Source organism: Aspergillus piperis (assembly GCF_003184755.1).
Source record: "Aspergillus piperis CBS 112811 unplaced genomic scaffold BO85scaffold_7, whole genome shotgun sequence".
NCBI lineage: Eukaryota > Fungi > Ascomycota > Eurotiomycetes > Eurotiales > Aspergillaceae > Aspergillus > Aspergillus piperis.
Window position 1 is genome coordinate 450,123 of NW_020291597.1, and position 24,939 is coordinate 475,061.

The 24,939-nt window shown below is 51.1% G+C and overlaps 10 protein-coding genes and 1 non-coding gene across 11 annotated transcripts; 10 read left to right on the forward strand and 1 right to left on the reverse strand.

The window, feature by feature from the left end:
* Positions 1-470: 470 nt before the first annotated feature.
* Positions 471-3,639, reverse strand: BO85DRAFT_369787 (amino acid permease; the record flags this gene model as incomplete). The annotated part of the gene is made up of 10 exons (XM_025655934.1): positions 471-1,026; positions 1,085-1,107; positions 1,656-2,120; positions 2,168-2,226; positions 2,282-2,340; positions 2,396-2,576; positions 2,640-2,826; positions 3,006-3,170; positions 3,269-3,391; positions 3,448-3,639. 10 exons carry the CDS (start codon positions 3,637-3,639, stop codon positions 471-473), a joined length of 2,010 nt encoding a protein of 669 aa, XP_025516332.1.
* A 1,490-nt stretch (positions 3,640-5,129) lies between these two features.
* BO85DRAFT_448472 (uncharacterized protein) lies at positions 5,130-6,439 on the forward strand. The gene has a single exon (XM_025659938.1). The coding sequence runs from the start codon at positions 5,416-5,418 to the stop codon at positions 6,217-6,219; it is 804 nt and encodes a 267-aa protein (XP_025516333.1). The 5' UTR covers positions 5,130-5,415; the 3' UTR covers positions 6,220-6,439.
* On the forward strand, positions 6,376-7,217 carry BO85DRAFT_274547 (uncharacterized protein). Its single transcript, XM_025655133.1, has one exon. It carries the CDS (start codon positions 6,531-6,533, stop codon positions 7,092-7,094), a length of 564 nt encoding a protein of 187 aa, XP_025516334.1. The 5' UTR covers positions 6,376-6,530; the 3' UTR covers positions 7,095-7,217.
* A 556-nt stretch (positions 7,218-7,773) lies between these two features.
* Positions 7,774-10,116, forward strand: BO85DRAFT_448473 (cation diffusion facilitator family transporter). Its single transcript, XM_025659939.1, has 5 exons — positions 7,774-8,106; positions 8,166-8,212; positions 8,282-8,368; positions 8,425-8,736; positions 8,792-10,116. Exons 1-5 carry the CDS (start codon positions 8,028-8,030, stop codon positions 9,809-9,811), a joined length of 1,545 nt encoding a protein of 514 aa, XP_025516335.1. The 5' UTR covers positions 7,774-8,027; the 3' UTR covers positions 9,812-10,116.
* A 223-nt stretch (positions 10,117-10,339) lies between these two features.
* Positions 10,340-12,788, forward strand: BO85DRAFT_419087 (putative manganese ion homeostasis (Fr)). The gene is made up of 2 exons (XM_025657841.1): positions 10,340-10,858; positions 10,927-12,788. Exons 1-2 carry the CDS (start codon positions 10,544-10,546, stop codon positions 12,574-12,576), a joined length of 1,965 nt encoding a protein of 654 aa, XP_025516336.1. The 5' UTR covers positions 10,340-10,543; the 3' UTR covers positions 12,577-12,788.
* Positions 12,789-13,144: 356 nt separating this feature from the next.
* On the forward strand, positions 13,145-13,232 carry BO85DRAFT_t127. Its single transcript has one exon. It is a non-coding gene; the product is annotated as a tRNA-Glu (tRNA).
* Positions 13,233-14,830: 1,598 nt separating this feature from the next.
* BO85DRAFT_437591 (sugar porter family MFS transporter) lies at positions 14,831-16,581 on the forward strand (the record flags this gene model as incomplete). The annotated part of the gene is made up of 4 exons (XM_025658625.1): positions 14,831-14,928; positions 14,991-15,319; positions 15,371-15,832; positions 15,884-16,581. 4 exons carry the CDS (start codon positions 14,831-14,833, stop codon positions 16,579-16,581), a joined length of 1,587 nt encoding a protein of 528 aa, XP_025516337.1.
* A 385-nt stretch (positions 16,582-16,966) lies between these two features.
* On the forward strand, positions 16,967-19,172 carry BO85DRAFT_448476 (putative ab-hydrolase associated lipase). The gene has a single exon (XM_025659940.1). The coding sequence runs from the start codon at positions 17,095-17,097 to the stop codon at positions 19,006-19,008; it is 1,914 nt and encodes a 637-aa protein (XP_025516338.1). The 5' UTR covers positions 16,967-17,094; the 3' UTR covers positions 19,009-19,172.
* A 979-nt stretch (positions 19,173-20,151) lies between these two features.
* Positions 20,152-20,580, forward strand: BO85DRAFT_274692 (uncharacterized protein). The gene is made up of 2 exons (XM_025655134.1): positions 20,152-20,296; positions 20,346-20,580. Exons 1-2 carry the CDS (start codon positions 20,236-20,238, stop codon positions 20,513-20,515), a joined length of 231 nt encoding a protein of 76 aa, XP_025516339.1. The 5' UTR covers positions 20,152-20,235; the 3' UTR covers positions 20,516-20,580.
* Positions 20,581-22,002: 1,422 nt separating this feature from the next.
* BO85DRAFT_274718 (uncharacterized protein) lies at positions 22,003-23,094 on the forward strand. Its single transcript, XM_025655135.1, has 2 exons — positions 22,003-22,158; positions 22,270-23,094. Exon 2 carries the CDS (start codon positions 22,464-22,466, stop codon positions 22,968-22,970), a length of 507 nt encoding a protein of 168 aa, XP_025516340.1. The 5' UTR covers positions 22,003-22,158; positions 22,270-22,463; the 3' UTR covers positions 22,971-23,094.
* Positions 23,095-23,414: 320 nt separating this feature from the next.
* BO85DRAFT_448479 (putative oxalate decarboxylase) lies at positions 23,415-24,763 on the forward strand. The gene is made up of 5 exons (XM_025659941.1): positions 23,415-23,587; positions 23,650-23,717; positions 23,804-23,924; positions 23,984-24,488; positions 24,555-24,763. The coding sequence occupies exons 1-5, from the start codon at positions 23,483-23,485 to the stop codon at positions 24,704-24,706; spliced, it is 951 nt and encodes a 316-aa protein (XP_025516341.1). The 5' UTR covers positions 23,415-23,482; the 3' UTR covers positions 24,707-24,763.
* The last annotated feature ends 176 nt before the right edge of the window (positions 24,764-24,939 follow it).

Sequence of the window (24,939 nt, forward strand, 5' to 3'; positions counted from 1 at the left end):
GGTAGTTGTACTGTGTGGATGATAAGCTTCAAGGACTGAGGGCTTTGGTTGTGCCGTGGCCATTTTGACTGAGACATTATGTTTGGCTTAGAGGCCTGTGGCACAATGTTAATTTGAATTGATCTGCTGATCATTCAACTGCGCCGAGATTGAGACAAGGGGTTGTGTAGCCACCGTCCCAGGCTCAAGTGTGTAGATGAGGACAGGATAGCCGTGGGAAGTGAAGAGGGATGAAACGAGAGGAAATGGTCCGAAATAGGGCTCTTACAGTGAGCATAGCCTCTCAGTCTCACAAGGGCCTGAAAAGGTGGATTCATGTAGTGATCGTGTGAGGCTGATAATGATATGGAGAATAGTAATTCAGCCAATAGTAAATAATATCACGTCACACGCTTCAATATTGTACGAAATGAACATGGAGAAGAAAAAAAGAGAGAGTGACTTTGTAGCACAACATCTAAGCTATTCATTCATGCAGCGTTCACTCCATGCCCCATTTCCCAGTTGAATCTGCTGGAAGAGGGGCTCTCATCACCGAAATTCAAGCTTGACAACATAATATTAGCGTTGTCGATGTGAAAGAAGAATTTGTCCATGGGGCATTCTTTCTCCTCGACATCCACATACACCAACAAGAGTCCTTTCTCTTCCCACTCGCGAGTGGTGACAACAACAAAAGCTGTGGGGTACCAATGAATGTCGCCTTCAGCACCGCCATCATCACGAGGAGTGAATTCCTTGTCCAGATCAACGTGAGCCTGGACGACGTCTCGGAGGCTTTTCCCACTGGAGTCGTACACGGTAGGGGTGCGAACAAGAGGCATCGCTTCGTCGGTCATCTCCCGCTTCCAGTCCCGGTTCAGGGCGGTGATCAGCTTATCCAGCTCTTCGGAAGACAATTCAATCATGGAATAAAGAGCAAAGGAGGCATCATCCCAGTTGGAATCGCTGCCTTGCTGAAGTTCCGGGCAGGTCGAAGGGAGGGTGAGATCAAGGTGGGCATCCATGGCTGGAAATGATCCTTGGCTAGAGAGATGTCAGTCCACGGTGGGATGTGGAGAGTTGTCAGGAGGATGCGGCTTACTTCTTGATAAGAAAATTGTGAGACTTAGCAAAGTTTTTAGTGAAGCGTTTAATTCCTGCAGGGGAAGAAGGAGGGATTGGGATGCTGGACGAAATGAAGTCGCACAGAAGAATAAATAGGAGGGGAAGGGGAGGGGAAGGGGGCTGAAGCTTCCCGACTGATCTTTATAGCAGCCGAGCGGTTGATGCCACTTTGACGCAGGCAACATCAATGCCACCTCCCTAAAGTGAATGCCAGAGTTACATTGCACCCGCTCGATGTCTTAAAATGACAGGGTCTGTACTCAGGAGACACTTTGTCAGTCGGAGTCTCTCTTAGCACTGTTGTACAGACTCGAAGCAATATCCGGTATTCCGCTCACGGTCTATGGAGAATCGAATTTCATTCGTGGAGTCTGTACTTTTCATCCACGTGTCAAGTGGCGCAGCCAAATTGAGCAAGGTTCTCACTGCAATCTTGCCTCGTTGAGGTTTCACAAATCTTCAAGTCTGGAAGCAATGACTGACCGACTGCCGCCTCCGTTGCGAGCCAACAGCTCGGCCAAGTCCATTCACTTGAGACCAAAATTTACCTCCTGCATCATGTCCCTGTCAATCTGGGGTCCCTGGAATGCTACCCTTCCTAGTCCATACCACAAGAGGATCACAAGGCCAAATAGACCAATTAGCACGGGAGCCGTATAATTCATCGACTCGGCTTCTACCGGTAACCCAAGAGGCAGGCAGACAAACACTCCAAGTATAACAATCCACAAAATGACAAAGGCATTGCAGAGATAGCCGAGGCAGCCAAGCTTCAAGTATCGAAGTGGTAGTGCGCCCACTCTGCCTTTCATCAAAAGTATGCCCTGAGGCACCACGTAAGTTATGTGGAGGAAGAGTATCGCACTATTGGTGATCGTGTTGAAAGCGCCCGAGGAAACCAAGTATAACAGACTATAGATAGCAACAAAGCCGAAGCTAGCAACTGTGGTGCGAACAGGAAACTTTAGCTTGTCGTCGACTTTAGCAAAGTATCTTGCTGACGGGGAGTTAATCTAGTCTTGTCAGGTTGGATTCATCGGCGTGTCATACAGACGCTTACATCGCGAGCTAAAGCCCATGCTACTCTGCCGCACGTCACCCATTGAGACGGGATTGAGGCTATAGCTTGGCGGTTAGCTCGAATGGCGCGTGCAAACGTGTCTTTTGGACTTACCAGCATAGACAACCAAGAGCCACACTGAGAGGAAGGTAGTAACGCCTTTACTCTTTGTGCTGAATATAGCAGTTAGGACTAGTTTGACATAGAGGTCGACTCGATAATACATACGCCTGATACATCACTTCCAAGCTTGGCAGTTCCGAATTGATAACCGCTTCCATATCGGACATGCAAAACATCAGTGCAACCGACAATGGAAGACAGGTAGCGAGACTCAGAATAACACTCATGGTCATGGCCTGAGGGACACGCTTCTCTGGTTGAGGGAGCTCTTCGCTAATGTGGATAGCTGGGCATCATCGGTCGGTCAGTACGCGACAGGGAGTAGTGAAGCTCACTGATACAGACATACCAGCATCAATTCCTGTCATAGAATACATCGTATTCATTATGCCCAGCATCCACGCAGTACCTTCGTTCCAGCCAGATGTTCCATACCCTCTTTGCAGCAGGAATGACACTGGCTGTTTTTCCTGGCACATACCAAGTGAGATAGTGATAATGAGGGCCATGCCCGTAAGAGATAGAAAGAGGGCCGTCTGAACCGTCCAGTTGACTTTACTCGGAGCCAAGAATATCGGTGTCACTAGTGGATTAGCTACTCTGAGTTGCCATTTTGGACGATGATTCTCACATGTGAGCAGAGATATAGCAATATATACCAGGTATATATGCCACTGCGCGGCTGTATATTCTGTGTGCCAAAATTTGACTATACCCGCAAGGGAGGCCGTAACCATCTGGACACCGGAAGATCTGCAATGATCATCAGGGCCTCGTCGATCGACAGATCTGGGGCGGTGCAACCCACGTCACTATCCACCATGCTAAGACAGACATACATCCGACCACGAACGCTGAGAATCTCTTCGACTTGGTTGGACTGAGCATGTAGCAAAAATAATACTGACCTCCGCTTGACTAGTCCTGTGAGCCATGCGATCAAAACAAAGCTCAAGGATGCGACAGCAGAGAGCGTACCGGAAAGGCCGATGCCAGCTCACTGAGCCCGAGAATTACAATGATCTGAACCACAAAAGCGCAGATAGATCCAAATATCACTAATCGAGGACCGCCATAAGCCAGGATCTGGCCAAAGTTGCTCTGTATACGATGGACGCATCAGAAGATGTCTCTGACGCTCTGGCATAGATGCTTACCAAGTATCCTGCCCAGGAGTTCGTGATCGAGAAAGAAATTCCAAGAGTTGAAAGCCAATTGAACTGGCGCGGCATTCCATCCCCGTTGATTTCAGGGGTGACACCGCCGTCCAAATCGAGAATGCCGATTTCGCCATCTTGGATGCTTTCGAGGCTCACGATGGTACCTTTCCGATCCAACTCCGCTGTCATTTTCATGATATAGGGCTTTCAAAGCCTAACAAACTTTGTCGAGCCCTATATTTGACAGCTTAATAGCCCGAGCTTTTAACCTTGTGAAATTGGCATCGGTCCTTAAGAACTGTCGCATCTCTACAAGGTGAAGCAAGGGGCCTGTTCAACTGATCGTGCTCACCGTACCCTTGCTTCGAAAAAATGGGTCTGGACTGCTTTCTCTACAAAAAAGTCGCTATCTGTCGCTCTTGTACAACATGACTCGCGTGGAGGGTAATCATTCACATTGTTCTGGTAGAGTTGGGTCCATGACAGCCAGCGTTCGGTCTATCAATCGAGATTGAAGACAGCGAATGCACGGAATAGAATAACCACACCCTGCTTTACGGGCGAACTACACCGACTTCAGAGCCAAGCCATGCCAAAATCCCTGAGCAAGCGGCCAAGGATTCTTCTTACACCTATTCTCATCCCCTACGGTTCCAGCAGCTTCCAAGATCTAGATTTTGACTTTGGAAGCGGACAACCTTACATCCTTCCGCAGGTGTATCATTGCTCTCATTCTTGGTTTCTCAACAAACTGCCATGCCACCCAATAGAATCCGCGGCATATTATTTCCATCGTCCGCCACCCTCTCAAGTCGTTGCGGTGGCACAGCTGAGAGTTCCGCGCCATGTTCTTCTTCGTCCCAAAGATGCGTACAGTTCCTTTGGGGTGCCCACCTCGACATCGCAGTTCTTTATTCAACGCACGCTTGATCAAGTATATCAAGATATAAGTACTCTGCCATCTATTATCTATATCTTGTGAAAGACATCCTAATCCGCGGTTAATCCACCTAGGAGCCTCAGAACCACCAGTGCTGAGAAAGCGCCCACTCATAACTGAGACTGACATGCCAGGAATCCGCCACAACGTATCCAGCCCAGATTTTCTATGCTAGCATTTGCGCCACAGGGAGAAATGAAAGAAAACAAGATAGGCCCGCCTAGCCCCGACAGGCATGTCTCACTCACGTATGCATATACGCCATGTACAAGATCATATTAGACACAAAAAACTACTTTTATTTCAGGCTTCCAACTCTTCAGGGTTGTGAACTCAACCCTTTGTGAAGTCTTATCCATATCATCAAAATTTGTGATAATAGCCGTGATAGCATGGTTCTTTGGCTTATCAATATCACCACGAATGACACCTCGATACTGTGAACATGATTACATGCTATATGATCCGTCATTTCAGCCTCGATGGGTTTTTTTTCCACCACTGAAGATATTCATAGTTTTCCTGCTATATCTTCGATCCTTCTAACAACGGGGTAACAAGAACGATGGAAAAATCGCGATCCATTGACACGACTCAAAGGTAGTTGATAGGTTATGAGGGTCTCCCTTAAACACATCCTATGGCTTGATGACCAATCCTGGCCTCTCCGTTGGAACAAGCCATCACTTCATGAAACCCGGGCGGAACATGTGATCTCCAGCTCACGGCCCCCTGCGGCTCAGCCCTGCGTAGGGTATCTGCGTGCCTTGGAAGTTCTTAGTCAGATGTAGAAATCTCGCGGCCTAAACTAAGTAATCAGGATCCATGTAACCGTAACCTTTTCCAGACATCCATCATCATCATATAGACAATAGCTAAGCATCTTATATGCTATCAGAGTCCCAATAGGCAGCAGCATATTCGCTCCCTTGCTTTATCAATCTAGCCTTATCTTCCTCCCCTCCCTCCTTCTACTAGATACTTTGTATGAATGAACATCAACCTAACCTATCCAACCCACAACAATGACCTCAATATCAACATCCACCCTCCCCACCATCACCCGCTCCACCTTCATCAACAGCACTTTCAACGAGCTCACCCCATCCGACACCATCACCCGCAGCGACCTCCGCGACGTAACCATCACCTGCTCCGGCAGTGCCAAAACCCCCACCAGCCTCCTCCGCTCCGCCCTAACATCCTGTATCGTCAAGCACTCAACCACTTACCGCTCCAAGCTAAACCACACCACCCTCACTAACGCCATTGTCTCCCGCACCGAAGCCACGCATACCTCCTTCGACACCTACAGCTACTCGCACCGGAGCACCCTTTCCAACGCGGTTCTCCGCGATCGCGCCTCTGTCAAGCGCAGCAAGGTGAAAGATGCTAGTTTGCTGGGTGGGAGTTCTCTCTGGCGGAGTAATGTGTCCAGGTGCATGATTGCGGATGAGTGTCGGGTGCAGCGGTGCAAATTGGTGAATTGTGAAGTGATGTGTTGTGTGCTGGTGAAGACGGATCTGGAGGGGATGGTGGTTAGGAATGGGGTTTGGAAGGATGGGGTGTTGGTGGGGAGGGTTAGGGAGGGGGAGGAGGTGGTGGTGTTGAAGAAGGGGGGTGAGGGGGTAAGTATTTTATTTCTCATCTTCTCGTCATATTGCATTCTGGTTTGGAGGGTTTGGCTGATTGCTGATATGCAGAAGATGCAGATTCCTGTTAATGAGAAGAAGTTGGATAGCAAGGATGTGAAGTATTGGTTGGAGGAGGAGAGTTCGGACGAAGAGGGGGTGAGGGCGATGTCGCCGCCGCCGGCGTATACGGCGTAGAGGTTGACGTTGGAAGCCCATATTGTGGTAGTTCGTTGTATATAGCACTGTTTCATGGGTTCTACTGGTAAATTTTACGCTCTTTGAAGTCTTGCTGGCATAATATTGCAACGGAGTGCTAGACCGGTTGGTGTACAACGATCGCTCCAGGCAGTTGGCGAGAAAACACCATTCCCCAGGTGGGTCTAGGATCTATGGATCATGTTGCCATAGTCAGGCATTGTCAAGCAAACAGTCAAAGCTAATCAGGTTGAAAGAATTGATACGTTGTGGAAAGTAGTGACTTTCGCTTAGAACCCTGCAGGATTGAAATGCTCCGCTATACGGGTCTCGGTTCACTGTCAAATGCGCTTGACAGGGTTGGTGCGTCAGGTCTTGACCTAGATACCACTAAATACCAAATGAAGGGAATAAAATGTACCTATCACTCTAAGCCGGAAATATCGGGAGTGATTCCGGGATCTTCGGTTGAGACAGTCCGAAATGTATCCGATCTAAGTGTGAAACAAACCTCAGAGCGAAGGAGCTTCTTTGGTGAAATTGGCGACAGTGGATCCAGTCATGTATCGTGCGCAGGCCACAATCTCCGGGACATTGAGCGATTTGGATCTGCTCCGTTATCCGAAATGTTACTTTTGGCTTACTTGGACCCTCGTCATGCTGATTCGTCAAGATGCATATCGCAGTCAGCCCTTCCAAAGGCCGTCCAGATACCAGATTTGTCCCAGGACTTCATGAGTGGTCAGCATACCCAATGGGCACTCTGTAGGCATCTCAAACAAACCCTAAAACCCACTTCATTTCGCAAAATGAATCCTTGTCTAGTCGGTCGGCTGCTCGCCAAAATAGAATATAGTTCAAGGCTAGCGCACTGACGGTCGCCCATGGCGTACTAGCCGCCGCATTAGTCTTTGGGCTTAGTGCCAAAAATTTCTTTCTTCCGAGTCATGATGTTGCACACACAACAAAGACGCTGCTGTGCTTGCCGTCTTGTGCATAGATCATCAGAGAATGAATTGGCGCAGCAAGTTGATACGAGAACGTAGAAAAAGAAATTCACATCCTAACAAAATCAGGACGATCATTTTGAGGAGATACGGGAGATCGTAGCGGCGTACCGGTTATGTATAGCAGCAGTTCAGGAGAGGGTGGAGAAACCACTGTGGAGTGGGTACCACGTACCTTTGTACCTCGATGATGTCGGCAGCTGCAAGCACCAAGTTCGGGTAGTGCATGTGGCAGACAAGACAGGTTCTGAATGTGACAGTAGGATATTTCCTTGCAGTTCTGACCAGGCAGATCTGAAGGTGACGTATCCAACGGTGAATGTGTCTCTTGAGTAGGAACTCAGCATGAGAGTAGACAAGAGACGAGAATAGTAGGCAGTAGGCAGGGAGTAGTGGAGACGGAATAGTGATAAGGCTGGCCGCTAAACCCCGCCGAGTCCAGATGGGCGCCTGAGGCCGGAGCAGCAACTAAGCAACTAACGCCACTTTCGTTCCGGTCGGCCTTCCGCCGGACTCTCTGCCATTTCCCTCCACTTTTGTCGCTCCAAGGAAATCCGCGTCACTCTTTCTTTCTCCCTCATTTCCTCCATGACTTATTTATCGCCTGGTCTTCCTTCCTATCCTCTTCTCTCCTCCTTCTCTTCTCCCGCTTGATCGCGTTCCTCCTAGGTCATCCTTGGTGTACTGTTCGGCGGACTTTGGCATATGAACGACTACAACCACGCTTAGATTGGAAGTCTGCCGTCATCCGTCCCTTTTCTCCTTCATTTTCGCGCCACTGAGCGCAAGGCCTCAACCATCATGGGTCTCTCTAAGACAAACAGGATCTTGATCCTGTTGGCGATTGATACGGCTTTCTTCTTGTTGGAATTGATTGCTGGTCCGTGTCCATGCCATTATATGCTCCCAGGCGTCTTTTAACGATAATTCTTCGCGCAGGTTATTCCGTGCACTCCCTTGCCCTGGTTGCCGACTCGTTTCACATGGTACGCCTTATCTCGCCGCCTTACCGAAATACCCTAGGGATAGCATGATTCTGACCAGTATTGGCACAGCTGAATGATGTACTGTCATTATGTGTGGGCCTCTGGGCTGTCAAGGTCGCCAACCGCGAAACCAACTCAAAAATGTACACCTACGGGGTAAGCTTGTCTCGATTCTACAGGTCCACCTCTCATCCTGACGGTTGGTTCTTTAGTGGCAACGCGCAGAAACTCTGGGTGCTCTAGTTAATGGTGTCTTCCTGGTCGCTCTGTGTCTATCGATTTTCCTGGAAGCTATACAACGACTAGTCGAGCCTCAGGAAGTGAAGAACCCGAAGTTCGTTTGCATCGTTGGATGCCTCGGCTTGCTGTCGAACATAATTGGTCTTGTTCTATTCCATGATCACTCCCACGGGCACGGCCACAGTCATGGCCCTGGAGATCTGGAAGAAGGCGCCGATGACCATGTACATGCTGCGGGCCATGACCACGATCATGACCACGTGCACGCAGATGGCCAGAACAACGTTAGTGGACTCATCTCTACCAGGTCTATGTAGCTGACACAAGTGGATCAAGCAGACTGGTGGTGCCGAGCCACACTCTCCCTATTCGCGTCGCCGCCGGACAGTCGACAGTCGCTACAGTGGATATGTTGACGTGGAAGACATCCAGATTCACCCCGCTAGTATGAGACAGGAGATTATCGCAGCCAGTAAGAACCGTTATGATGACGAACAGTCCGGCTCGGACAGCGATCTTCAAGAGGGCGCCGACGGCCAGCCATCCGAGCGCTCAGCCCTCCTTAGTCACGGCGGTCGCACTGGTAAATATACCGATGAGACGGAGTCACTTGCTCGGTCCCGGACTGCTGCTGCCGATGATGATCTCCACAAATTCCACAATCATGCTCAACCAAAGCCCAAAGACGAAAAGCATGGCCATGGTCATGGCCATGACCTCAACATGCGGGGCGTCTTCCTTCATGTGATGGGCGATGCACTGGGTAACATCGGTGTCATCGCTTCTGCGCTCATCATCTGGCTGACCGATTATTCTTGGCGATTCTACGTGGATCCTGGGATTTCGCTTGTTATCACTGTGATTATTCTGCTTTCCGCCATTCCCCTATGCAAGGCTGCATCGCGTATTCTCTTGCAGGCAGCGCCCCACGGCCTCAGCATCGACCATATCAAGGAGGACATCGAAGGACTTCCGGGCGTCATCGGTTCCCACCACCTGCACGTATGGCAGCTGAGCGACACCAAGCTAGTCGCGTCTATTCACATCCAGGTGGACACGGAGATCAAGGGTGAAGGCTCAGAGCGCTATATGCGTCTGGCCAGGCAAGTGAGGAAGTGCTTGCACGCTTATGGGATCCATTCTTCGACGATCCAGCCTGAATTTGCGCCCGATAGTGACGCTGAGGATACGATCATGGCCCCCTCGGACTACCGTGCCGGTAGCAACGGAGCCTCCGCCTCGGGGACTCTTCCCAGTCGAACACCCAGTGTACCTGACGGTGACTCGCAGGCGTGCCTCCTGGAATGTGGTGAGGAGTGTGCCCGGGGTGGCCAGTGTTGCCCCAAGCAATCACCGTGAGGTGATGCGATAAAAATTCTCCCTGTCCTATGATCTTTTTTTCTTACACCTTCCTTACAACCCCACCATATTAATTTTCCTTTCTGTTCAACATACCCCATTATTTGTATGACTGGAACCTATGTGTTTGGACTGGCCGTTGTTGATATTGCATCTCAGGTCAACTTGGTGCATGTTGGGTGGACTTCCTAGATGGCTGCATGTGATGAGACTTGTCACTGACAAGCGTAATTGCATTCTTTACACTTTTTCTTATTCTTCTCTTGTATTCTTAGCAATGACATTGCATGTGATCTGAATCCGTCGTCTTCGCTTCCAAGTAGTATTTCCCCTGAATTATGGACCTGAGTGGAGTGTGGTGGCGGAGTTTTTGCTGCCAAGTGTTTCTCAGACCCTGAATATTGAGGCCTGGGGCCAAATCGAGAATAAATGTCTCAAAAGCGTCGCGCCCAGCCGCGGCGCACGTGACGTGTCTCCATCCGTCAATCGGCGGCGATCCCCCTTGGACCATCCATTCCCACATCGTCATGCACTGACTCTCATTCCCTCATTCTTATATCTAATCTTTAGCTGACCTGTCGCTCGTTTATTGTGTCTCTTGCAATTGTTGATACTCCCCAAAGCATGACCTCCGGTTCGGTCAACTGCTAGCTGCCCACCTCTCGTGTGTCAGCCTCGGTACCGCAATGCAGCAGAGCTGCGCTCGACCATCCATAGGCTGAAACAACGAAGATGAGCTATTCATACTCGCACAACGCCATTGCCGACTCTTATCGTCCTGCTCGACCAGGGTCGCCCGCGTGGTCCTCGGGTTCGTCGGAGCGGGATCAATCACCGCCGCCATGGCCGAAACGGTGGGCTTCGGATCTACGTGAGGCGACAAGTACTAGACATGGGATATTGTCGCTATTCAAGCAGGTCGCTAGATATGTCTTCACCATCTCGAACGCTTTGGTTGTTTTATGGATCTGTACATTATGGTGGGGCGAACGGACTGTCTTTCAGGACAGCGTGAAAGCATGCACCTGGGGTAATTGGGAGAGATGGGTAGGTGGTCGACGTTGGAATTTGTCCCTTTCTTTCTTCCGCTAACTCGTCATATTTGCTCGATACAGCCTCAAGACGCAATCCCACATCATGTCGCTTTCATCGCCGACCCGCAATTAGTCGATCCTCATACATATCCCGGCCGACCATGGCCCCTTTCGACGTTGACCGTCAAATTTACCGATCAATACCTTCGGAGATCCTTCTCGTCCATTCAGAAAGAACTAGGCCCAGATTCCGTGTTGTTCCTGGGTGACCTTTTCGACGGGGGCAGGGAATGGGCTACGGCATCCAGTTCCAGCCCGGAGAAACGCTACAAGAAATACAAGGACCGCTTTTGGAAGAAAGAGTTCCATCGATTCGTGAAAATATTTGTGGATACATGGAAAGATGGTGATGATCACATACGTCACCCGCTTGGGCGGAGGTTGATCACTAGCTTGCCTGGAAATCACGATCTGGGTTTTGGTTCGGGTGTCCAGATCCCGGTGCGCGATAGGTTTCAGAGCTTCTTTGGCAAAAGCAATCGCGTTGATGTCATTGGAAACCATACTTTTATCTCTGTTGACACCGTGTCGCTGAGCGCCATGGACCAGCCAGACCCGGAGACAGGCAGCTCGGGCACGGGCTCGGGCGATGGAGAACAGCCAAACGAACACATTTGGAGAGATACCCAGGATTTCCTCGACCGCATGAACGTACATCGGGGCAGGGCGGAAGTTGAGGCATTGCGCATGCTCGCCAATAAGACTGAGGGCCGTCAGTTTCAGCATCGGGCTGTTGATATCTTGGAACCGTCCGTCGACCCGCAGCTCAAGCCGGAGGTTGCGGGGTTTCCCACTATCCTTCTTTCTCACGTACCTTTATATCGCCGACCGGCCACGCCGTGCGGGCCCTATCGCGAACACTATCCGCCCAGTGGCGAGGGTTTGGAGGAGGATGACCGGAACGCTATTCCGATGGGTCGGGGCTATCAATATCAAAATGTTTTGACCCCAGCCATTTCTCGGGATATCGTCTCAAAGGTCGGGCCTAATTTGGTCCAGATGTATTCCGGGGATGACCACGATTACTGCGAGATCTCACATCACGAGTTCAGCGGGTCTCCTAAGGAGATTACAGTCAAGAGCCTCTCATGGGCCATGGGAATCCGTCAACCGGGCTTTGTACTCACCAGCTTGTGGAATCCTCTGGATCTGGCCACTGGTGAACCCGATGGGTCCGCTAATGCCGGTCGCACGGTCCAGAACCACTTGTGTCTTCTCCCAGACCAATTATCCGTCTTTATCTACTACGGGGTAATTCTTGGCTTCACCCTGTGCGTACTCCTTGTGCGTGCTGCGATCATTGTAAAATATCTCCCGTCCGGGGCGAGTCCCGACGAGCCCATTCTGCCTTTGTCAGAACATCGCTCCCCGCCCCCGCAGCGCGCGGCCCGCTACAAGACCCCATCTTCTGGTACGTCTAGCTCCACGTTCCCAACGCCTCGCGGGCTGGCCAGCCGTGCGGTGAACGCACCTCCCATACATGCTGCTTACGCGGGCTCAGATGAGGGCAAAGTGGGCAGCGCTAAGTGGAAGCCATCGCGTGGCGGGTCACGACGGCCAGGGGCTAGCGCTTCCCAAATGACCCTGATACAGGAGGAATTCCTTGCATCGGTCATGGGAGTCGCCAGAATTGCGTTATGTTGGTACTTCTTCCTCGTCTGGCGATGGTAGGCGATAGTTTTTTTTGTCGGTTTCGCTGCGTGGGTAAATATTGTCTGTACATAGATCTCTAGCCCTTTCATATTGTAGCTTTGGGCAGGCGTGCATGGTTGACTGGCGTCTTCTGTTGGTGGGGAGCATAAAAACACCTATATCATAAGTACTAGGTATATGTATAATGGTACTGGGGTTGCTGGTTTTGGTTCCTACCCAGCCCTGTCAGCAACATTGGTGACTTGTTTGTAGAAAGGTCCAATTGTTACTACTAGTAGTAAGTATCTATGTTACGCGCGCTATGATAGAGAGTACTGGTGATAGTATATATATCTCTATTAGGGTTACTACTATGCTTATCGTCTGTTGTACCGGTACTCAACTGGGTAAGGATCGGTCCAAGTGATAGAAAAGCACGTCTACAAGACCTCTCGAATTTACTGTCCAAAAAATGGATGCATATCAAGGATCAACAAAGGAGAGTAGAGCGTGGTCTAGTTCTAACAGACACCGAGACATTGTTTTCCTTAAAGAATATTTTTCACTGGCTTGTATAGTCAATAGCGGGATCATATTTTCCATCGCATCCGATATGGTGTAACGGCTAACATCGCCGCCTTTCAAACCGAAAGACTTGACCGCGGCAGCTCGGGGTTCGATTCCCCGTATCGGAGATGTCCATATCTTTTTTTAACAAAATTCTTTTTTGCTACACTATCTCTTCTCTTGTCACTTTTTGTTTGCGTCATGATGTATTATTTTATCCAATCAATCATACAGAGAACATCGTGGGTTGGCTATCTGCAAGCCATACGAAAGGATGATTGATGTCCATGAATGATAGACAGCATCCACGGTCGATCCCTTCCCGGTCAGGCCAGGTGACCAACTCTAACCCGAATAGACTTTGGAGATCAGACCCTCAGCGTCGCACCCTCAAGCAATCAACCCATTTCTCGCTTGCGCAATTCTATTACTGGTTACTGGACCAGGTGCGGGCATATCTCGGGGATTCATCCCTACAGGGCCAATCACACGAGCATTAACACACTAAATTAAGCATCCTGGTGGCGGCCTGCTCAAACCAAATTGCCCTCACAACCCATGCAATTGGGATGGGAAGCAAACGCCCAGACTCTAATCTGTTGACTGCCCAAGCCTAAAGCGGCTCCGGTGAGAAGAAAGTGTGAACCTGAATTCAATTGTTGACTGGGGAGAAAGCAATCCATGGTTGCCACCCACGACCAAAGCGTGGCTGAGCCCGTTGAGTGGCCGGAGCTCGACTGGAATTTTCGGTTCGGGCCCCCAGGAACCCCGGACTCACCAGGACAACACAGGGACGGGCAGCCCTCCGGGTCTGCTCATCAAAATCCGTGTGTCAAGGAACCGTGTATATTTCCTATTGTGCGCTAGGTGATTAAGATCCCCAGCCGGAAATAGAGACGGGCAAAACAAGTGGGAGATCTGGCCCGCCGGCCACGCGAGTCTGGCTGGCCGTTCCCGGCCTCTTTTCCACATCTTTCTGTCTGCACCAGCCGCGTCTGGCCTCATCTCCGCGCCTCTTTCTAGATCTCTCTAGATCCAAACTACCCGCTTCCAAGCACACTGGCTGCAATGGCTCGCGTGCGATATCCCGATTTTCCTCTGACCGACCATGATCGTGGCTGAGACCGGTCTGGGGACCCGTGGATGATCGGGATGATCTCGGCCAAATGCCTCAATTTGACTTTTGTCCGCGCCGTCATAGTCAATCCTCGGCACCCCCATGCTCTCGCTCTCTCAGCCAGTCTCTGACTCTACAGCTTCATGTTGGCTTGGCCTGTGTCGGACTCGGGCACTGAGTGGTTCCCTCGTGTTTACCCCCCACTCATGGCGCCTCGGCCCAACGTTCTTCTCCAGACTCGGCACACACACTCGCAATGAGACTGCGGAGTCTGGGGCCCCGTTCTCTCTCACCTAGCCCGATTCCGTGGTCAGTGGCGTGCAGAGACTGACTGATTCCGGCCGGTCTGGTTGTCGGTCTGCCGGATCTGGGGACGAATCTGCCTGCTCGCTGCCATCCCCGCGTCCCGCTCCAAATACTACATAAAGGCCTCCATGGCCCGGGTCTGGGGTAATGGATCTCTCATCATCTTACCTTCTCCGGCTCAATTGACACTCACACTCTGCTCACTGCTCACTGCTCACTGCTACATCGCTCACATAATCTTTGCCTGACCCCACATCTCCTACCTTCAGTCGATTGCTCTGCCTTTGGTCTCCCAATCTTACTATGGGTTTCTTGTTGAAGAGACCAGATGATGCGGTGGGCTCAGCGGCCCCCGCCATCATAATCGGTCTGTTTGTCTCCTTTGGAGGTATCCTCTTCGGGTATGTACTTCTATCCCTCAATTATGATACGTGGGATGTGTGTCTGACCTGGCTCTGAATAGCTATGACACTGGAACCATCAGTGGTATCCTGGCCATGAAGTTCTGGCGGAAGATGTTCTCTACCGGATACATCAACCCCTCTGATGACTACCCCGATGTAACCTCATCTCAGTCTTCCATGATTGTGTCATTGCTGTCTGCCGGTACTTTCTTTGGTGCCCTGGCCTCTGCTCCCGTTGCGGATTACTTTGGTCGCCGCATTGCCATGATCATCGAATCATTTGTCTTCTGCTTCGGTGTGATCCTCCAGACCGCAGCCACCTCGATTCCGCTGTTCGTTGCTGGACGGTTCTTTGCTGGCTTTGGTGTTGGTCTACTCTCTGCAACTAGTAAGTCGCCAAGCCCCTATATTATCTACACAGGTGCTAACTGGAATACAGTCCCTCTTTATCAGTCTGAGACGGCTCCAAAGTGGATTCGTGGTACCATTGTCGGCGCCTATCAGCTGGCCATCACTATTGGTCTGCTGCTTGCTTCTGTCGTCAACAATGCCACCAAGGACCGCATGGATACTGGTAGCTACCGCATTCCGATTGCCGTCCAGTTCGCATGGGCCATCATCCTCGTTGTCGGAATGAGTGTGCTTCCCGAAACGCCACGCTTCCTGATCAAGAAGGATAAACACGAGGCCGCGGCCAAGGCGCTTGCCCGTCTTCGTCGCATGAATGTTGACGACCAGGCCGTCGTGGATGAATTGATGGAGATTCGCGCCTCGCACGAATACGAGATGAGCGTGGGCAAGGCAAGCTTCCGCGACATTCTGACTGGCTCCCTGGGTAAGCGGTTGGCCACTGGATGTGCTGTGCAGGCGCTGCAACAACTCGCTGGAGTCAATTTCATCTGTAAGTGTGCTTCTTCTGATTCGTCAAGGTTCTCAGACTAATCGCTTTCAGTTTACTACGGAACGACCTTTTTCCAGCGCTCGGGCATTCAGAACAGCTTCACCATCACACTCATCACCAACATTGTCAACGTGGTCTCCACGTTCCCGGGCCTGTACATGGTCGAGAAATGGGGTCGCCGGCCCTTGCTGCTGTTCGGTGCGGTTGGCATGTGCGTGTGCCAGCTGATCGTGGCTATTGTGGGCATGGTGGCTTCCTCGGACGTGGCCAATAAGGTCCTGATTGCCTTTGTCTGCATCTACATCTTCTTCTTTGCCAGCTCTTGGGGCCCCGTCGCGTGGGTTGTGACAGGTGAATTGTACCCACTCAAGGCTCGTGCCAAGTGTCTCTCCATCACGACGGCCACGAACTGGCTGCTGAACTGGGCCATCGCCTATGCCACCCCCTACATGGTGGATTCCGGTCCGGGCAACGCGAACCTGCAGTCCAAGGTGTTCTTCATCTGGGGTGGCTTCTGCTTCGTTGCGGGAGTTTTTGTGTACACCTGCATCTACGAGACCAAGGGCCTCAGTCTGGAGCAGGTGGACGAGCTTTACTCGAAGGTGTCAGCAGCCTGGCGCTCTCCGGGATTCATCCCTTCGGCACACTTCGCCGGTGCGGATACCGAGAAGGCCGGGCCCAGTGTGTACGAAGTGGAGGGTGAACTCCCCCAGAAGCGCGAGTCTTCTCAACATATTGAGACGGCTTAATATGGATTTTTATTTGGTTTAGGATATGACTTTATTCATTTCCTTGGATATGGCTGGATATGGTTTTCTTTTCTTTCTGTTAATATAGTTAGCCTATGATGTGATATATTTAGCGCACGATATGATATATATGACTATGATTGAATCACCGATTTCTTCTTATCTCTTCTTCTTGCATGTCATTTGCACGTCACTTGTGACCCTGGGGTGCCTGAGTGCCTGAGAGGATGACCCCCCTGTGACGCCTCAGGCAACGATCCCCCGTCGCTGATTGGGCGCCACCCCCCACCGGGTGACGTGCACGGGCCCACCACACGTGATGCTGGCCTGAAATCTGGGGCCAATCTTTCATCATTGGGGAAGGCTGCGATTCCAGATCGTCTCTGCTTCGCCTCGATCTTCATCCCCTATTTCTCCCTCCCGACTCCCTCTTTCTCCCCCCTTCCTCGTCAACTGAAAATGAGGCCCTTTTCCTTCCCTGATTTTGGATCAGCCACTGTACCCTGATCCCCCATGTTCATCTCTGAATCCGACCCCGACGAGGGGCTGTCCACCAGTGTTGCCCGGGGCGCTGAATCGCGCGTTTCTGACAAGGCCCCTTACTTCGATACCACCGTTGAAGTCGGTTCGATTGAGCAGCATCCAGCGCCCGACGCAGGGCTGAAAGCACCCTTACAGACAGGGTATGAGTTGCAGGATTTGGGCCCCGTTTGTGATGAGGATTCGGAAAATGCCTCAGCGGTCACTGAACGACTACTCGGAGAGGAAGGACCATTTCCATGGAAAAATCAACTCGGCAGCTCGATTGCAAATACCGTTACACACCCATTGTTCCCACCGCTACCGTCCTACGGACCGCCTTCCCTGATTACCTCGGTTCAGCATCTGATCATCCGCTGCGTATCCTTCGTTTTGTCCCTCGTCTTTCTCGGAACAGTCATCCTGGGCGCTATTATTCAGACCGCTAGTGCATCTGTCTTGCAGATTCGTCGGAAGATAGGTGGACCGTCTCTCCGCACTACGAGATTATTTCACGAAGAGGAGCGGTCACGGCAGGTAGAGCGAAATAAGGCTTCGCGGAGGTGGAGTTACCGACGAGAGAAGGAGGTGGATGAGGAGGCACTGGATGAATGTCCGCCCTTGGAAGGGGGTAAGGATCCGGTTGTATGCGATGTAGCATACTACGCTAGACGGGTAGGGCTAGATGTGGAGACATTCAAGGTGCAAACCGAGGATGGGTTCATCCTCACCTTGTGGCATGTCTACAACCCGCAGGAACACACCCCCTTGCCTCCTAAGGCCCGGCGCCCGCGAGGCCCACACTTCTTCACTGGCCAGACCAACCCTGAGGCCTCTCGCCGAACTCCGGCAAAATACCCAGTGCTTCTAATGCACGGGCTGCTGCAAAGCGCCGGGGCATTCTGTGCCAACGATGACGACAGCCTTGCGTTCTTTTTGTGCAAGTCAGGCTACGATGTCTGGCTCGGAAACAATCGGTGCGGCATGGTTCCGGAACACACGACGTTGTTTCAGTCGGATCCACGGATGTGGGCTTGGAACATCCAGCAGATGGGGGTGCTGGACCTGCCGGCACTGGTTTCCCGGGTGCTCTTCGAGACAGGCTTTGAGAAGCTTGGACTCGTGGGCCACTCGCAGGGCACCGCAGAGACATTTATCGCACTGGCCAAGGATCAGCGACCGGAGCTGGGGGAGCGGATTTCAGTCTTCTGCGCCCTCGCGCCGGCCGTGTACGCAGGCCCCTTGGTGGAACGGGTCTACTTTCGCTTCATGCGGATTATCCCCCCTCTCGTCTTCCGGGCCTTCTTTGGCATTCATGCGTTTATTCCTTTCATGATGACGGTACACCGCCGGCTACATCCGCGCATCTATGGCACGCTGGGATACTACGTGTTTTCCTTCCTGTTTGGGTGGAGCGATGCGCGCTGGGACCGCGGCCTCCGCGATCGCATGTTTCAGTTTGCACCCGTGTACGTGAGCGCGGAGACGATGCGGTGGTGGCTGGGGGGCGAGTGCTTTGCTCACCAGAAGTGCATCCTCGCGACGAGCGAGGTCACGCAGGCCGAGGCGGCGGAGGATCAGCGGGTGGCGCGGGGCCATGGCGAGGTCCTCCGTAGCGACACCGCGTGGTATGGCCCCCAGATGCCTCCTGTTGGTCTGTGGATCGCAGGCTCGGATGGTCTCGTGGACGGGCGCCGGTTACTGCACCGTCTCGAAAATGGGCGAGAGCCGCACGTCCGGCTGGCGCACGCCAAGGTGATCGAGGAGTACGAGCACCTGGATGTACTATGGGCGATGGATGCTATCGACCAGGTGGGCCAGGAAGTGCGGCAAGTGCTTTGGGAGACGATGCCGCAAGAGGCACGGACGCGATGCCGGATGCCACGGGGCGTGTGGACTGCACGATGAAATGCGAAACATATTGATGACTCGATGACATACAACTGGGACTTAGGGTAAACTAGCATAGACGGATAATTCGGCTGGGCACATGTACATACATAGCATATAGAATAGACTTGTAGATTATCAGGGGGCCTTATTATTATTATCATCATTTATTACTTATACGATCTCTGTCTCAAATTCTCAATGGCTCCAACCCGACGCAGATGATACCATCACCTGTCTGCTGACTTGTCGCTTATATCCAGTACACAGACACATTCCATCCCCCAGTAGGGATAATTGGATGAAATCATTGTGTCAATCCATCCCAATCATCGTTAGTATCTCCGACTAACATCGACCTCACCAATCAACCGACACCATCTTACTATCAAGGTAGACCTTGCGAAACTCTTGCATCGTCCCGAGCAGGGGCCCCCAGTCAACCCTCATCTCCAACGGCTGGACTAATTCTAGTACTAGTATCGAGTTAGTGGCTGCTTAGCCTTTTCCCCCACCATATTAATCAAGCCGCGTATTCTACTCCACCATCCATCCGAATATCCATCCACCTGGTCCTCATGCCCCCTCCCAGTCTTCCCACCCCCCCCCCCCAGCTAGTCCAAAAAATGACAGTTTGCTTAGCCCTCCCCACTGATTCATGTTATTGGCTCCGAGTATTCGAACTCGCAGTAGTTACTACTCATTAGTACTACTAAGCAGCCACTTACCGGCGGCTGGTGGCCCAAGGCCTGCGGGGTGCCACATGCATCTTTAGTTTAGTAGTTACATGTATACATACTAGTTAGCTAGGTGGGTAAGTAGTAGCTAGCATGTATCGACTATCGTCCTCAAGGTACCTTGTTCTTCTCCTCGCGTATACACGTTGCCAACAACGCAGGTACTGCTACCACAGCCCAGGAAAAACAGGTACGTACAACAAATGGATGGAAAAGTATACTCCCGCCAGGCACTTCATGGTGTCTGTCTGACACATTCACTCACATCCCTGACCTTGCAGGCATAGTGGATAGCCAGCTACGTCATTTTCCCCTCCCTCCTCTCTTCTGTGGGAGTTGAGCCCCAACATCCGAAGATCAAGCACAGATGTGGGCACTACTAGTTCCAGGAGCAGAAGAAATAAAATAACTCATAGTTAGGGAGGGTTGGTCGGGTTGGGTTGACTTTTGGGGTGTGTATGGCCGGTTCGGTCTCACTATAGCCTATAGCCTAGCTAGTGAATCAATCATGTGCCTTTGGGATTTACGTTACTACTTCTTGTTAAGGGGAGGTATAATGTCTATTGTAGGTATGGTGTTTCTGTTGTGAGAGCTGGTGGCGGTCGCTTATAGTAATAGTATACAGAGGGTTTTGTGATACGACTTTATCAACCCCCAATTCTCCTCGCTGGATACCGCTGCTCAGGCAGCCGGGTTATGCGACTGTGGGCTTGGTGCCTCTTGGGGGTTGCGAACGGGTCCGAGGAGTTGGGGAGGAGGTGGTTCTCAAGAATTGGGGTATTTTATGAGGGCTCATTGTTAGGGAAGTGTTCTAGACTCCAAGATTGAGTGGAAAACGGGACGGTAGCGTTGTGGAATGGGGGCATCGTTGAGGACGGCAGAGCGAGGGCGGAACGATTGTTACACGAAATCGGGGATTAACAGTGGGAGAAATGATCTGAAGAATTTTCTTGAATCAAGGCGAAAAACCTAGAATTGCTTTTTTTCTTTTCTTTTCTGGCAAGGCGTTGACGTTGAAGTAAGGGCGGGATGGAATGACTAGTACAGTTGTAGTAGTAGTGGTGGTGGTGGTGGTGGTTGGAAGTAGAACTGAACAATAAGAGGATGTCATGGTGATATGTAAACCTGAGGATTCCAATTAGGGCTATGAAGTTCAGTTGTTCCGTACTATATATAGAATTGGAAGAAGAGGTGAAGTTGGGCCGGAAAAACGGTTGAATTTGACTTCATGTTTGCTTTTTTGTGTTACTATTCTTTGCACAAAACTCTCGTATGAACATACTTTGCACTGACAGCATGTCTGCCGCGTCCGAGCGAATAACACCCTTCAACGCAAGGTGTGCTGCCTGGAGAGGAGGCATAGGCATGTACACCGACTCTTGTCGGCATCGCATCGATCGCGTATCAATCAGATAGTAGTAGTAGTAATATCCAGAAATCACTTAGCTACATTACTAGTCAACTACCACCACCACTACCACTAACATGACTCTCTCTCACACACACCCCCCTGGAATTCATGCAGCAACTGACTTGTTTAGTGCGGGGCACAGATGAGGGAAATATGAACTGAAACTAGATCTGAGATTAATTAATTGATTAATTCCTTCAAGTTGACGACCCGGGGGGTCCCCAAGCGAAAACACCACCACCACACCCTAAGATGAAAAAATCCCAGCAATCGGAAATCCCAGCATAGCCCAAAATCAAATCAACCAAGATGGTGCAGGCCGCTCACCCAAAACAAGGAATCCCAGACGCCATCGACGTGTCCTTCCATGCAGCACGGATGCACTTTGACAATCAAGCATTGGACCAAGAAATTCTCCGCACGCGGGGCACCGCCACTGCCATCCATTTCTCAGCATCATCTTCATTAAGGCTGTGCGTCGGTGAACTAAGCGATCAAGCAAAAAAACTTTGATTCTATGGAAACTTCCTCCATACGAGACCCGAGTATCGGTTCTGCCTATCCATCATGATTAAAAAAAGAACCGTATACCCACTTCTTCGGCAGTTGACTGCTGTCACCAAAGTCAATATCTACCCGGGGATTTAAGGAAAAAAGAAATCAAAATAAAACGCAAAACAAAAACAAAACAAAACCCAGCACTCGCAGAAATCTGCAACTGCAAGATGCAAAAAGGCAGCCAACCACAAACTAAACCCCCATCGAGTGTCCCATCCCTAGCAAGGTACCTTCCCCTACGGCGGAGCCACTCTCAACGCTAGTCTGGCCTTCATTTCCAGCCCGTCCGGCCCGTTCATCAATATTGGACTGAAACGAACAACTGCACCACCACTATCACCGGATATACCCTCGTCCAGGTTGCTGCTGCCTTCGCTCTTCTTCTTCGATTGCTTTTTTGCGCTGTTCCAATTAACCCAGCCCCGCATGCAATCGCCGTTTCCCGTGCCACCTTTTTGGGCGGTGCGTGCCAGCTGGCTTCTCCTTTGGCTTCTCACCAACCCTATGGGGCTATCCTCATGACCCGTGTAGCAGCCCCATTTCTCTTTGCTGACTCGTCTTCTCCAATTCCAGTGAGCCTGATACTGGATTGACTTTATCCAGATCCGCTCGGTGCATGAGGGGAAAAAGCTAAAGCTTGCCGTCATGGCTCGGCTATGCGTGAGGGGGCGTGGACAAAACACTACATCTGACTATCCACAATCCGCGGAGTGGAGCGTGGGCTGGTTCCCTCGGCGTGCTTGCTTGCTTGCTTTGACTGCTGTCTGATGTCTGCTGTCCGTCTGTCTGCGCGCGGATGGGCATCGATCGATCAGGGCGAAAAGCCCGCTTCCGTGGCCGGCCGTGTAGCCCGTGGCCTCTTTGGGTCTGTTGGCCGAGACCAAAAAAGTTATAAAGACCAGGTCCGGAGCCGGATTCTTGTTTCACAATCAGACCTCAATTCATCAAGCAAGGATACCTTCCAAAGCAAGCAACTCAGCCAGCCAACAAGCAAGACAAAAGCGAAGCCGCAATCATCATCCAGCAAAGACACCTTCCTATTCATTTTGAGTTCATTCCATTATGAAACCATCTACTCTTTACTCTTCTCTACCTTGGGTCATCACGTCCCTCCTCACGGTAGCTGTTCATGGCGCTCCTACAGGGACAAAGTCCAACCCTCCCCTACGAGGCTCCGAGAACTTGCTGGGTTACTCGGCCTCCAACACCGTAACGGACCAGTCCACCGACGAGATCCCTTATGTGCCGGTGCCAGGACAGACCGATGCCGCTGACCTCGGCGTATACCTGGACTTTGAAGATATCGAGAACCCGCAACCGGTCCGCGGAAGCACGGGAGGAACTGACCCTGGACCTCGTATGTAGTGTCGATCCATGGAACCAGACCAGGCGTTTGGTTGATCTGCGAAAATGATCTCATCTCACCGGACAAATAGGCAACGACTACTACGATCGGATTAATAGCGATAAGCTGGCTCCTCCGGGTACGGACAATGGCCAGACGATCAATGCCCAATGGCCTATGGGTGAGTTTATCTGCCTTGCCTTTTTCTTTTCTTTTCTTTTGCGTCGTTTAGCCCCTTTATTTGCTTTTTCGGTGGAAAAACTTTAATGAGACAGAACAATGGCTAACAATTAGGGATAGGACTAAGCCATAATCGGTAAGCCGACCTGCCCTTGCTGCAATGCATGTTGTACTTTATACTAATTGGAGTGAAGGCTGGGATTGAACGAGTCTGGATGGGCTCGGCAAGAGAACGAGGTGGTGATGCCGGGCGCGACCGAGATGGCTGGAGTGGATATGCGCCTAGAAGCAGGTGCTTATCGGGAGCTGCATTGGCATGTGGCATCGGAATGGTCGTTGGTGTTGAACGGATCGTGTCGGATCGAGGTATGCAGAGAGAGAATCGTGACGAACAAGTTTGTTTGCCAAAGCTAATTCTCATCATTCAGGCCGTCAACGAGAACGGACAAACTTTCGTCGATGACGTGAGCGCTGGTGATGTCTGGTTCTTCCCTCCGTAAGTTTTTCGCCCCAATTCCAAATCATTGTCCCCTTTCATAGGGATGCATTGATGGGGATGGTCGGTTGACTCACTCCTTACAGCGGTGTTCCGCATTCCATCCAAGCCCTCGACTCGGGCGTCGAGTTTCTCCTCATCTTCGATGACGGTTCCTTCTCTGAGGATAATACTTTCCTCGCCACTGAAGTGTTTGCCCATCAACCGGTACCCCCCACTTGATTTACCCAGATTTATGTATGAGCTTGACCTAACGATGACTATAGCGCGAGGTCCTCGCCAAAAACTTCGACCTCCCCGTTGCCGCTTTCGACGACATTCCCGAAGATGAACTTTATATCTTTCCCGGAACTCCGGCACCGCAAAACATCGAGGAGCAAAATGTAACTGGCTCTGCAGGCGTCTTGCCCAAGTCCCAAAGCTACTCGTACCACTTCTCCGAGCAGCCCGCGCACGAAGTGCAAGGGGGATCCGTCAAGATCGTCGACTCCCTCACCTTCCCCATCTCCACCAACACGGCTGCCGCGCTGGTGACAGTGCACCCAGGTGGCATGCGTGAAATCCATTGGCACCCAAGCAGCGATGAATGGACGTTCTTCATCAGTGGCAAGGCACGCGCGACCCTGTTCACGGCGCCCAGCACCGCCACGACGTTCGATTACCGCCCGGGGGATGTAGGATACTTCCCGCAGAGCAACAGCCATTATATTGAGAACACAGGAGATGAGGATCTGGTTTTCTTGGAGGTGTTGCAGACGGATCAATTCAGCGGTAAGTCATCATTACCTATCCCCCATCCGGTAGAGTTGTGAATGTTAGTACTAATAATGCCTACAGACATCTCATTGGGCCAGTGGATCGGCTCCACGCCGAAGCAGATTGTCTCGGATACGCTGAACCTGCCACAGAGTGCGCTGGATCGGTTGAAGACGGAGAAGATGTATGTGGTGGCTGGATCAAATGAGACGGATATTGCTGCCACTGCGTAGTGGCTGCTCTTCAGGGATGTTTGATGATCTTTATGATACTGATGACTGGACATATTGTAATGGGACATATTTGTGGGTTTTTGTTATGAAGTTTGTTTAGTTTCGCGATAGATTTAGTTTGTTAACTGAGGTTCATTTTTGGGTATGATCAGATAACCTACCAGTGGAATGTTCACAATACTGTAACTGACTAGCTAGTCTACTTTATAGATACTTGGCACCAATCCGGGTAG

Bases quoted from the DNA above. Each gene is read 5' to 3' on its own strand.
- BO85DRAFT_274547 (XM_025655133.1), top strand. From the start codon at position 6,531: ATGCTCCGCTATACGGGTCTCGGTTCACTGTCAAATGCGCTTGACAGG.
- BO85DRAFT_448476 (XM_025659940.1), top strand. From the start codon at position 17,095: ATGTTCATCTCTGAATCCGACCCCGACGAGGGGCTGTCCACCAGTGTT.
- BO85DRAFT_274692 (XM_025655134.1), top strand. From the start codon at position 20,236: ATGTGCCTTTGGGATTTACGTTACTACTTCTTGTTAAGGGGAGGTATA. The intron at 20,297-20,345 runs GTATGGTGTTTC...TTATAGTAATAG, and splicing joins AGGTATAATGTCTATTGTAG to TATACAGAGGGTTTTGTGAT.
- BO85DRAFT_448473 (XM_025659939.1), top strand. From the start codon at position 8,028: ATGGGTCTCTCTAAGACAAACAGGATCTTGATCCTGTTGGCGATTGAT. The intron at 8,213-8,281 runs GTACGCCTTATC...GTATTGGCACAG, and splicing joins TTGCCGACTCGTTTCACATG to CTGAATGATGTACTGTCATT. The intron at 8,737-8,791 runs GTTAGTGGACTC...TGGATCAAGCAG, and splicing joins ACGCAGATGGCCAGAACAAC to ACTGGTGGTGCCGAGCCACA.
- BO85DRAFT_448472 (XM_025659938.1), top strand. From the start codon at position 5,416: ATGACCTCAATATCAACATCCACCCTCCCCACCATCACCCGCTCCACC.
- BO85DRAFT_274718 (XM_025655135.1), top strand. From the start codon at position 22,464: ATGTCTGCTGTCCGTCTGTCTGCGCGCGGATGGGCATCGATCGATCAG.
- BO85DRAFT_419087 (XM_025657841.1), top strand. From the start codon at position 10,544: ATGAGCTATTCATACTCGCACAACGCCATTGCCGACTCTTATCGTCCT. The intron at 10,859-10,926 runs GTAGGTGGTCGA...TGCTCGATACAG, and splicing joins GGGGTAATTGGGAGAGATGG to CCTCAAGACGCAATCCCACA.
- BO85DRAFT_448479 (XM_025659941.1), top strand. From the start codon at position 23,483: ATGGCTGGAGTGGATATGCGCCTAGAAGCAGGTGCTTATCGGGAGCTG. The intron at 23,588-23,649 runs GTATGCAGAGAG...CTCATCATTCAG, and splicing joins ACGGATCGTGTCGGATCGAG to GCCGTCAACGAGAACGGACA. The intron at 24,489-24,554 runs GTAAGTCATCAT...TAATGCCTACAG, and splicing joins GCAGACGGATCAATTCAGCG to ACATCTCATTGGGCCAGTGG.